Genomic DNA, 12389 nt, shown 5'->3' with positions numbered 1-12389 from the left:
ATGGATTAGGCTTTTTTCGGACTTGAATTTCGACGGCCGATGAATTTCCGACGACGTTCCGATTAGTTTAGATTGACACTAGATGATATAGGCTGGAGAATGGATCAACTAAGACGGTCAAAATCACACCGGAAGGTCGTCGGAATTTGGCTTGAAGTGACGACCTTGAAAATGTTCGATACAAAATGTTGCACATCACATGTTCGACAAAATGCCTCAATGAAAATGGTCAAAAACGGCGCCGTTTCAGCTCGAGGCCCGCCGTAGAAGACGATCGGCGACTGGCGCCGGTGACGTCCAGTTCGGCCAAGTCGAACCGGGTTGAACCGAGCCGGTCCGGTTCGCTTTTCGGCGAGAATAAAAAAAATCTAAAAAAATAAAAAATTTACAAAAAACAATCAGAGAATATAAAAAATTTTAGAAATTCGAAAAATTCCAAAAAAATAGAAAATCCATAAAAAATTAGAAAATTCATAAAAATTCAAAAAATTCAAAAAATACAAATAAAAAATGTGAAAATTTTAGAAAATCAATAAAAATTGAAAAATTGGAAAATTCATAAAAATTTTCAGAAAATCATAAAAAAAATCATCAATCAATTCTCGGTTAATAAAATTTTCGAAAAAAAAATCAAAAAATTCAAAAATTTTAAAAAAATTCACAGAATGGTTCAAAACACCGTGGCCAACCATAAAAAGTGAGATTTGAATTTTGGAAGTGCCCAAGTGGTATTTTTAGAAAATCCCAAATTCAGGGGTTATAATCCCTAAAATACCCTAAAAAATGTAAATCATGAAATGAATAAGCTTCTAGACCTTCATTAGGGTTTGGATATTTTGATTGATTTTCATTTTTAGAGATCATTTAGGATTGATTGAACTGATTGCCATCGATTGTGCATTTAATACTTGATTAGTTTTTACTGCGATTAGAATGGATAGAACTAGTGGGTAAGCCTTGGAAATTTGCATGACACGTTAGATATCGTATCGTTCTTAGGTACCAAAAGGGCGTTAGGGATCTCAATTCGAGATCAATAACGTAATAAAGTCCCCGTACTCAGAATCTCTGGTTCGTAGAATCGTGGTATTTCTCCCGTACCTCGATTAGGTTTCTAGTCTACCTACCAATAATGACTAGTGACGACTCAAAAAATCAAAAACTTAGACTAAACAGGAAATTACCATCCGCTGTCACGTGAGATATGATCTGGGAGAGACCCTTACACGGAAATACCTCCTTAGTGCGCAAATCCCGAAAGTCCCAAAAAATAGCGCGGCGCGACACCGGCCCTTAAGTTGGGGGATCCTATTAGCCACTAAAATTAGTCAACTTGGGTCCTGGGTCAGGCTTGGGCAAATTGCCTAGTGGCACCGACATGGCCAGTACATGGCCATCATTCGTCCATCTTGACTGAAATCCGGAGTGGAGTAGATACAGATTGTGTAAAATTTTCTGGCCAAATGAATGTCGGGAAGTCCTATTTTGATGGCCTTAAATCACTATGTTTTGGACTGCTCGCCTAATGTAGGGATTAGCCGACATCTTGGATTAATGCGAATTTGGGAAACTACACCTTCTTGGAATTAGCCACAAGCCATATACCATTAGAAAAAATAGACTCAAAGACGCTCATTGTGATACATAATTTGCAATTTTCCAAGTTCGTTTGGGCCTTGAATCAAGCAAGAGAAGCTAAGCCAAATTTATCGATAAAAAGGTTGAGTCCAACTATGGTTTCGAAGGGTTCGTGAACTCTGGCACCTTTGTTGATCAAAGTTCTTGCCACCGAGTCTAATATTCTAAAATTAGACTGTCTGTAGTTTCTACGTGCAAAAGAAATACAATGAGAAATGTAAATGCATGATGACGCAATATCGATATGTTCGGTTAGGGGTTGAATTTCGTTGTTATCGGCTAATTTAATTCCTAACCTTTGCGAAATGCATTTGTGATCCCTAAATCTTGCTATAGGGTCCAAGATACTAAGGCTGCAATGTCCCTTGTTTCGAGTTGCAAATATGTGCAAATAGAAATGTCAATGCAAGATGGTGCGGGATCATTGTTTTTGGGGATAAAAACACCACAAATGTCTTAACTTTCATACGGCGCTCACTTGAGTGCTATTACTTTTTTTTTCGACCACTTAAGTGCCACAACTTATAAAAAATCTTCACTTCAGTGCCGCAACTTTTAATTGATCACTTAAATGCCAAATTTTGTTTAAAACATTCATCTAAGTGCCGAAAATCTAACTTGGCATAGCATTTGTGGTGAAAGTGTTTAGAGAATTATGGTACTCAAGTAATCGATTGAAAAGTTATATGACACTCAAGTGATCGGAAAAAAAGTTATAGCACTCAAGTGAGCGCCGTACATAAGTTATTATACTTAAGTGATTGAAAAAAAATGTTATGACACTCAAATAAGCGGCGTATAAAAATTATAGCACTTATGGTGTCTTTTTCCCTTGTTTTTGCTTAGTGGTCAAATTCTATCATTTGAAAGAGGATTTGATCCTTAAAAATTTCAAATACATAAATGATCTTTTTAACGAATATTTAACTATCAATAGTTAGCCTCTTTGATGGGAAGCACACGTGGAACCGAAATTCCACAATAAGACTGTTATGGATGCAACTGGGAATGTTGAGATGGAAAACACTTTTATATGCAAAAAGGGTAAAAATAATCCCCATGCGTATAGACGTTCATAACTTTTGTGCGTCCATGCACATGTAAAACTATCCTACTAGAGAGCTAGCAACTCAGGTTCCCTCACAATCTCTATATTTATGTCATTATCACACATAAAAGTGCAACAAAAGATTGCGTAAGCATATGAGAATTTTATCTTCCTTCAACCGTAGTAATGGTGATGGTATTCATGGACCAGATGCTTCTTTCTTGGGATTGGACTTCTTGAGTGGGCGAGCTTTGAAATATAAATAGCGGTTGCTTCGGCTGTGCAAGATTGGACTCCCCATTCAGCATCAGAACCACGGCCGACATGTTGGGTCTATCTGTGGCATGGTCTTGCGTACAGAGAAGCCCTACCTGAATGCATCTCATTACTTCTGACGTCGAAAATGCGTCAGCAATGGCTACATCCATCAGGTCCAATCCTCTACCTTCACGCCACAAGTGCCAAGCCTATAACAAATGGTCGATTGTTAGATTATTTCAAGGACTACCCATGGTTGGAAACTGAAATGGAGGTATAATAGTTCGAAGTTAGATCTCGCACTTACATAAGCGAGGAGATTGAGATGTTGCCCGGGGTAATCTAAACTTGTGTTCTTCTTGCTGCTGATAATCTCCAATAGCAGTACCCCAAAGCTATAAACATCAGATTTCTCAGAAAATGTCCCACCCATGGCATACTCGGGAGACATGTAGCCGCTACAGACAAAATATCATAAGTGGATGGTTCCCGAAGTACAGTTCAAACAAAAAATGATAGACTAAAGGACGATGACATGAGAGTTGAGAAAATTGGAGGGTGATAAACTTCCAACTTGACGCGTACTGTATTTCTCATATCTTTTAGCATTTGCATGCAATACTGGTCTATAATTACCTCGGAGCGAACTGACATATTGGAACCATTGGATGTACATGGAAGAGGTTTCTTGGTAATAGTAAAGCAACAGTAGGAACATGTATGAAGGGAAAGGTGAGCGCATTATACTGCTAATAAGCTTTCAAGGTGATGTATCGCCTCACGAGTAAGAAAGCTTACAGTGTCCCCACAACTTTGTGAGTATTTACCAAAACTTGAGTGCCTTCAAACATCCGCGCCAACCCAAAATCAGAAATCTTGGGATTCATCTTTTCATCCAACAGAATGTTGCTCACTTTCAAATCTCGATGTATGATCCTGAGGCAAGAATCACGGTGGAGGTAGAGTAGCCCTCTTGCGACCCCCTGGATAATGCGGAAGCGTATGCTCCAGCTAAGTTTTTTCTTCTCTTTTGAATCTAAAAAAGGTTGCAAACGCAAGAAATGTCTAGTTTCAGTACCGGATTTTGTTGAAAGCAGAAATAAGTTCTTCAAAGAGTGAGACAAACCAAAAAGGAAGGCGTCCAAGCTCTTGTTCGGCAAGTACTCATACACAAGAATCTTTTCTTCTCCTTCAGTGCAGCAACCGAGGAGTCTCACCAGATTTCGGTGTTGAAGTTTGGATATTAGAAGGATCTCATTCTTGAACTCCGATATGCCTTGGCCTGAGCTGCTCGAAAGTCTCTTCGCTGCTATCTCCTTACCATCGTTCAGTTTTCCCTGTTTCAAAACGAACAGCACTATCAGATCTTGGATGATCTCTTTATTTCCCTCGGAGATGGCTTTTTTTTTACCTTATAAACCGGGCCAAACCCTCCCTGCCCGAGTTTGTTTTTCACATCGAAGTTGTCTGTCGCGAGGCGTATGCTATCAAAATCATAAACCACCAATTTCGATGCATCATCTTCCTTCATTTGCTCTTTCCATGCAGTTTCACTTAGCAGATCTTCTGATCTGATGGCTTCAGCCACTGACCTAAAGAGCCTTGAGATTGTCATTGTCCTAAACTTCCCTGCATTTTAAAGATAGAACGAAATCAACTTAAGATAAGCATGAGAACATCAGAAGCAGAGCAGTGTTTCTATAGTAGTAACTGCTTAGCTTCTTAAGCCATGGTTTTACCATTAATTCAAGATTCTTATATTGCAGTTAGTGCAAAATCACCCTTAAGACAGCAACAAAATATACATCTTTTATTACCTCTCCATTTTGAAAGACAATAGACCGAAATACCAGCTCCAAATAAGATGATGCCAGAAATAACACTTAGGCTGATGATAAGTTTTGTCAGCGTAGGTACACCTGAACCAGGAAAATATATTATAAGAACCACAGGCAGTGCAAAACCAAAGGCATATTAATTCAACCTTTTCAACCTGTATCCGCACCAGCACCCGCACCCGCACCCGCACCCGCATCCACAAGTCGAATAAATAGATCTTCGCCACCCGTGGTGGAGAATTGCTGAGTATCTAGCAGGTCTTTACTCCAAGCCATACAACCTATAGCATTCACATAAGAAAAGGCCAAGCACGAGCAGTTTGCTAGGCACCAACTTTGACATCCTTCCGCATCATTTATCAATAAATAATCAGCGGAATCAGGCAATTTCATTTGTTCCATTTTCCCGAACATATCTTTTTCGACAGTCGTTGAAGTTGCTGTGCTTGCGGATTTCTGACAATTCAATTCCATTTCCCTAAGGCACCCTCTGGTCCAGTTTCCTTTGTTCCATTCTTCGTCTGATCTTGGTTTAAAACCTTTTAAGCATCTACAAATAGGTGAACTAGACGAGTTGCAAACTCCAAAGGAGCCACATATTCCATAAATTTCACATGGGTTAGTTGGTGCCGGTGCCTTCCAGTATGTAAGCCACCGGCCATTGGTCCAAAGAACCGCCTGTAGAGATCCTTCAGATGAGATGAAACCATATCCAAAGATGGTGTTGTTGTAATTATTGAGGGAATAATATGATGTTCCCTGGACATTATCTTGCTGGACACTGTAGTATGTGTTGTCCATTTGCGGTATTCCGATGAACCTGGTTTTATCCCACTGTCCACTTCTCCAGTAAGGACTTGATCCATTCCAAGTGAAAAGCTGAGGCGGTGTCTCCGGTGTCAATCCTAGGACAAAGCTTCCCAACGAGGGATCATCTTCACCTTTCCAGGAAATCAAGTTTCGCTTCGTTCCTGTTTTCACGTTTACTCCGATCATCATGTTTGGCAGGAGAGTGTCCGTTGGCTCATCAAAGCTTTCCCACATTATGGTCGCATTCCTGTCTTGAAGAACAAAGTTTCCAAAGTCTGAAAGCACTGCTTCAGAGTAATTCGACTTTGCCATGACATTAGTAGACCACAAAGTGTTTTGTAGCCCATCAAGAAGCTTCAGATTTCTATCTTCGCCAATTATTAAACTCGCAGATTGATCTGTGTGTCCAAGTGGCTTGCCCCTGTTGGCCACCCAGACAACTTTGGAGGGAGTCATGCTCTTGTACCGTATTCCTACGTACTGCTTTGCTGATCCCTTTGGCATGAAGAACCCGAGCTCAAAGATTTGATTACTAGAGACAAGGGTTTGGTTCTGAACCAGTGGCCTTGATGCAGTTATGCTGTAAATTGTGCCACTTTGAAGTGCTTGAAGCAGGGAGAAGACGAGCAAAGAACGAAAGTGCCAGAGTCATTGGACTAATGTGGAACAGATTCAAGAAGTATTTGTGAAAAAATGCTTTGCGAAACTTCACCTCTTATAAGTAGATCAAAAAAATGATACAACCAATGCTAAAACTTTTGTACGATGCTTACTTTGGTGTGGTAAATTTTAAGTCGATTACTTGAGTGTCATTACTTTTAAAAACGTTAAGTTTGTTTAAGTTTTGCCGGAACGTCCGTTGTGACATTAATTTAATATAAAACCGTCAGACGTGACTTACTATGGAAATGATGTCATCTAAAGCGTTCAGAAACAACATCGTTTAGCCATTTCCTTGAATCAAATTGACGAATTAAGGCTAAATCCAACCCAAACCGTTACCCTAAATTAGGTCCAATGGTGGAGAATCTTTATCTTGCAGGTGCCTCCAAAGGATGCCCTTGAAGCGAAGGCGCTAGAGGCAGTGCCGCTGCTGATTCTCAAGGCTCGCCACAATGGTGATCCTTCCGATTTGTGGTATCGTAGCTTTCTTCCCGTGGGCATTGGACCAGAATTTTGGATTTGACATCGGAGATTTTCCATTTGAGGCCAGTAGCACTTGGGGCCATGGGTAATAGGGTGTGCAGCGGGCTGGTGGAGATGTCCTACTCTCATTTTCTGAGCAACCACATTGGCCGTTAATTTGGGCAAAGAAAGGCTAAATGACATCGTTTCTACAGACTTTTGATGGTATCATTTTCCTAGCGACCCACATCGGATAATTTATATTAATTAATACCACATCGGATTCTTCGGTAAAGGAAATCTTAGGAGTCACTCAAGTGAACATTTTTTTAAAATAAAAATATGAAAATTAAGTGATGGATTAAAAAGTTATGACACCAAAGTGTACTCTGTATGAAAATAATGGCACCTGTAACATCCTTTTTCCCCCACAGCATTATTGCGAAGCAAGGCCTATGAATCAAGCTTAAAGTATGCAGATTCTCTTTGAGTCTGCTTCAAATAGGTTCATTTTATAGAATAAATTAGTTTTCAGTTGTGCTCAGATACATAGTGGCTTCATCAGTTCAAGTTCATCATGTAATGCCAACATTCCATTGCGATATAGATTTTTAATGACCAAAGTGCTTCATTTGGCAATAGTAAAATGGTTTCAGTCTGAACTGTGGCTCTCTACATCAATCATTTTCGAAAGTATTGTAGCTTCCATGACCCGCTAAGGCCGGGCTTTTTTACTCCACTGTTCGAAGCTGACGCAGTTTTGGCAGATAATATTTGGATCCTCCTAACCAATAAAAGTATTTGCTGCTTTTTTCCTTTGTCCTTATAGATTATGAGGATATCGAAACATTCAGGAGTTAAGATATTGAAGTCATCTGCCGAACTTGAATGTGTCCACTGTTCCTGTTGTATTAAAGAATTGGGTGATGTCTGGCTACATGGTCCTTATTATTCGTCCTAAGTTGACAAAGCTAAAACCCATGATATTATGTTGTAAGTACATACCAGTTTGTGATATTGTAGATTTGGCTAAATAGAGTTGCTAAGGACTTACAGAGTGGAAAACATGAATCTGTATTGATTCAAGTTTTTCATTCTCCTTGAATTGGTTCTTCCATATTTGAACTGCTTAGTTTTGGGTTTAGGTTGATCATTCACAAATTTTGCGCTGATTGTGTTGATTTAAGTAAGGTTATTTCGGAGTTAAATTTTCATTCAAGTTACTCTAATAACTACCCTTCTTTCTTTCTTATTGCCGTTTAACTTGAAAATGACTTGTTGATTGTCGCAGGCTTACCTCAACAAGAGGCATTTGAAATAGGGAAAATGACACTACAAAAGTCATAACTTTAATACAGTGTTTACTTTGGTGCAATAACTTTTCAAGCAATCACTTGAGTATCATAATTTTCTAAAAATACTTTCAGTTGAGTGACTCTAGTGATTTTCCTTATTGAAAAATCTGATGCGGTATTAATTTAATATAAAATTATTCAATGGGGCTCGCTATGCAAATGATATCATCAAAAAGCGTACAGAAACGACGTTGTTTAGCCCTTTATTGCCCCAAATTGACAGCCAAGTAATTGCTCGGGAAACTGAGAGGAAGGACATCGCCACGAGCCCATTGCACACCCTATTACGCACGGCCCTAAGCACTGCTACTTGAGCATCTAGCCTCAAAGGGAAAATCTCCAATATTCAATACTTGAATTACCAGTCAATCCCACGAAAAGAGAAAGCTATGTTACCATAAATCAAAAGGATTTCCATTGTGGCGAGCCTCGAGGACCAGAAGCGGCGCCCTCGCACCAAAGGTGTCCTTTGGCAGCACTCGCAAGATAAAGACTGGCTGCTGTCGAGCCTAATTTATGGTCAGGGTTAGGGTTTGAGTTGGACTTAGCCCTAATTCGTTAATTTGGGGTAAGAAAGGGCAAAACGACTTATTTCTACACGCTTTTGATGACATCATTTCCCTGGTGAATCATATTGGACGATTTTATATTAAATTAGTAACACGTCAAATGTCACTTAAGTGAACGTTCTTTGAAAGTCAGACATCACTCAATTTATGGTACCCTGTACGAGAATTATGACACTTGTGATGTTCTTTTCTCTTAAAAAAATCAATTCAAGAATTTAAACTAAATAGGATGAGGAGTTTACCAAAATAAAATTAAATTGGACAGATCTTTCTGTTACAGTGGAAGACAGATAACAAAAAAAACACGTACCTTTACGTCTGGTCACGGGAGCAGGAGGAGATGGAAGGTCGGACAGCGGAGGCACCAGGGCTGCCACGGCCGAGGCATTATAAAATGGGTACAGCTCGAACCTCATGCTGCAGCTTGGAGTGAACGTCCTACCACTTTGCTTGCCCTGGGGGAGGCCTGCGATTGCCGCCCGGAGGCACGTGTTGCACTTCGACACCGTCAAGTCTGGCGTGCACTGCGCGAGCATGTACAGCTTCTGCAAGCTCGTGAAGTTCGCCTCCGCGACCGCGACTTTCTTCCCCGACTTGCGGACCGAAGCCCTCCCGGTGATGTCATTCATGGTCTCATCCAGGACTTGCATGAACCGGGTTGGATCGGTGATGCTCCCGGTGTGGTACATGGTGAGAGAAGGCACTTGTTCCATGACCGAGTAGATGGACCCATTGGAGTACCTCAACATACACTCATCGTACCAGATCACAGAGACTCGCCGGTTGGGGCATCTTTGGAGGATATCCTGTTTTCCAGTGGCCACGCAGTCGCTGCACGTGGCGGCGCTGACATCGCCGCGGCAGAGGAAGACTCCGTAGACCAGGTCAGGAGGGTTTTGGCCAGCAGTGGTGCTGGCGAAGCCAGTGGTGCTGCTGGTGGCGGCGGAGGAGAGGGAAGAGAGGAGGGTGTTGAGGCTGGATTGGTAGGAGGAATTGGGACTAAGGAGGGTGGTGTTAGGGCAGTAATGCCGTAGAAACGTAGGTGCTGATTCAGGACCAACAAAATTTATGAAGAAGAAGAGGAGAGAGAGGGAGATGGAGGAGCAAGAACTCATTTTTATGTTGATAAATCCCTTGGTCTTGCTGCACGGGCATGGCTATCATACTCTTAATATTTATACCCGCTGGCGCTGGATAGCCAATATTTATCTTCGTTATTGATGTTCAAATGGTGGTAATCCAACTGCTACAAATGCAAGCAAGGTCCTGTTTACTGGAATCACAGTAGTAAGCTAATTAATTGGAAATTGACAGATAACAAACTCTGTTTATCATAGTGCATTGCTAATAATATCGTAGAGAAATATTGGAATATAAAGTTATTCTATAATGGCAGGTGGCAAGAATTTGTTTTTCTACATGGGACTCGCTGTTCTTACTGTTTCCTAATATAGGATTGATATAAACTATTGGATTAAGTCTACGCGAAAACTTGTTGAGTACCATGTAGTCTACACAATGATATGTAAATGACGGATGACAAATAATAATGACTAGACTAGGGGCACCAAAGTGAAATCGGAGCAATTTTATGGTCACTTTTTATAGGAAAAATGCAATCGAAATTAGCTTCAACTGCACAACTGAAAGCTTGGAAGGTGAAATCGAAATTCGGGGGCCGAGTTTTGAAATGCCGTAAAAATAATGCGGAAACCAAAGAATCATGTAATTTAAGTCAAAAGCGAGAGAGCAAAATTATCAAAGAAATTAACGAGGAACGGTAATGACACCGGATATACACATGATTCAGTCCAAGTGTGACATTTTGAAATTTGACCATTTTCATAATATATGAAATGATTATTTCATCGATGCACTGTTAGTTAAATCTTGTTCTGAATTGATCACTCACGAGAGGATTAACCATTAGGGAAAGGCTAGCTAGGAATTAAGTACGCACGACCTAAGAACTCGATCATGGGTTGACACTTCGACCATAAGGATTAATGAGGGACAATTTTGGGCCATTATAGACCGATCAAAGGATGGTTATCGAACGATTCACCAATAGTATACAATTGGATCGCGGGTGATTCCGCTTGGCCATTGTATGAATTGCGAACGACCCTAGGACAATTCCTAATGATCGTGTCCTTTGGAACTAGCAATTGATCTTGCAATTACATGACAACCGAAGTCACCCATGGCTTGAGTAAACTTAAACGTGGCTCGATATCGAATCAACCAAGGGTTGAATACGCGTAACTCCTAAAAGTCACTCATTAGTTTGAGATACACTAAAGTCACAATTGATTGATTTGACTATGAAGTAGAATTTGAACTTGGGTATCGAACTTTCAAGGATATCAAGACTAATCTATTGGACGTCGCCTCATTAAGTCCACCTAGTTATCGGTTCGCTTGGAAATTCTTGGAAAAGTGAAATTCGGACAGGAAATTAGAAAAGACCCTTATACCCCTAAGTGTTTTTGGATTCCTTTGTTGTGTGGAAGGGAATTTTGGTCTTTGTACCCGTCCTCTAGTGGCTGGCCTCCTTGGACAGATTTGTCCCTCGTCTTTTGTTATTTACTTGTTTGCCCTTGGTTAGCTTGCTTTGGAAGACTCATTTGTGGCCATTAGATCTTGACTTGGGGATCAATGGGCAATCCTAGCCCTTCATTTTGGATGAGATTGTTCAGCCCATTCTCTCTCTCTCTCTCTCTCTCTCTCTCTTCCATTATTGAGTTGATCACTCTCACTCTCTCTCACTCCCCTTGGCCGTGACCCTCACCAGCTAACACCACCCCCACCGGCCACCTGCACTACCTTGAATCACCATCGTCCGCCGCCACCACCTAATTGTCACCACCCTCACCGACGCCACCCTAACCGACCAGCTACCACCATCACGCCACTACCAGCACCACCACACCGTAAGCCGCCAGCACCGCTCGTCGTTGCATGCCGCTTCGCAGTCCACCGTTCGCCGTTTACCGTTCGCTGGAGCTGCTGCACCGACCGTGACTATTGTTGTTGCTTATTTGGCTTTCTTGCTTAGGTTTAGTGGTAAGTAGCTTCCTAAACCTTGATTAGGTTGATAGGTTACTAATGGATGTGGTTTAAGGGTTGATTAGTGGCTGATCATGTTAGTGTAGTGGCTAATCTTATGGATTATTGGTTGATCATGGTGGCTGATTAGGTTAATCAAGGGTTGATCGTGTGGTAGTGGCTGATCTTGACTGATTAAATGTTGATCATGTGGCTTGATTGGCTAATCATGTGCTTAGTGTTGATCATGTGGTTTAATTTGGCTGATCATGTGCTTAGTAGTTAATCATGTGGCTTGATGGTAGATCATGTGGTTAATTGTTGATCATGTGGCTGATCTTGGATAATCATGGTTGATCTTGTTGACTTGTGGCTGATCTTGGATAATCATGGTTGATCATGTTAACTTAATGGCTGATCTTGTTAATCAATGGTTGGTCTTGGCTTATTAATGGTTGATTGTGATTAGTTATTGGTGTTTGAACCAAGATGAATGCGTTTTATGACATGTTCATTCGTAGAGAAATGCACGTCATAAACACATTGCATTGGCTAATTAAGAAAGATAAGAATTGGCATTGAGTGATTGATATGAGTGCATGGTCATGGAAGTGTCGTCTAGGCGGGGGTTCTAGACGATGCTGTGTCGCGGTTGTTACCGGACTGATGCTCCTTTTTGGAATGCCGTCTGGTACTCGGC

At 40.9% G+C, this 12389-nt stretch overlaps 1 protein-coding gene across 2 annotated transcripts; it reads right to left on the bottom strand.

Moving 5' to 3' along the window:
* Nucleotides 1-2657: 2657 nt before the first annotated feature.
* Nucleotides 2658-9768, bottom strand: LOC115691581 (G-type lectin S-receptor-like serine/threonine-protein kinase At1g61370). Of its 2 annotated transcripts, none has more exons than XM_030618266.2 (8): nucleotides 8952-9768; nucleotides 4938-6197; nucleotides 4762-4863; nucleotides 4356-4573; nucleotides 4071-4281; nucleotides 3743-3980; nucleotides 3252-3402; nucleotides 2658-3153 (listed from the first exon to the last, which is right to left on the bottom strand). In XM_030618266.2, the coding sequence occupies exons 1-8, from the start codon at nucleotides 9754-9756 to the stop codon at nucleotides 2851-2853; spliced, it is 3288 nt and encodes a 1095-aa protein (XP_030474126.1). In that variant the 5' UTR covers nucleotides 9757-9768; the 3' UTR covers nucleotides 2658-2850. The 2 variants fall into 2 exon arrangements, with proteins under 2 accessions (XP_030474126.1, XP_056171957.1); XM_056315982.1 differs by having other exon boundaries at nucleotides 4962-6197.
* Nucleotides 9769-12389: the final 2621 nt, after the last annotated feature.

The sequence above is a fragment of the Syzygium oleosum genome, unplaced genomic scaffold (assembly GCF_021117445.2).
Source record: "Syzygium oleosum isolate NSW1041296 unplaced genomic scaffold, Sole_v2.1 Sole_v2.11, whole genome shotgun sequence".
Lineage (NCBI taxonomy): Eukaryota > Viridiplantae > Streptophyta > Magnoliopsida > Myrtales > Myrtaceae > Syzygium > Syzygium oleosum.
Note: the sequence above shows the minus strand (reverse complement) of the source record. Positions and strands in the feature narration are given on the sequence as shown.

Coding starts and splice junctions, on each gene's coding strand:
- LOC115691581 (XM_030618266.2), bottom strand. CDS start 9,756: ATGAGTTCTTGCTCCTCCATCTCCCTCTCTCTCCTCTTCTTCTTCATA. Junction 4,282..4,355: donor GGTTTGGCCCGGTTTATAAG/GTAAAAAAAAAG, acceptor GTTTTGAAACAG/GGAAAACTGAACGATGGTAA. Junction 3,154..3,251: donor ATCTCAATCTCCTCGCTTAT/GTAAGTGCGAGA, acceptor CATTTGTTATAG/GCTTGGCACTTGTGGCGTGA.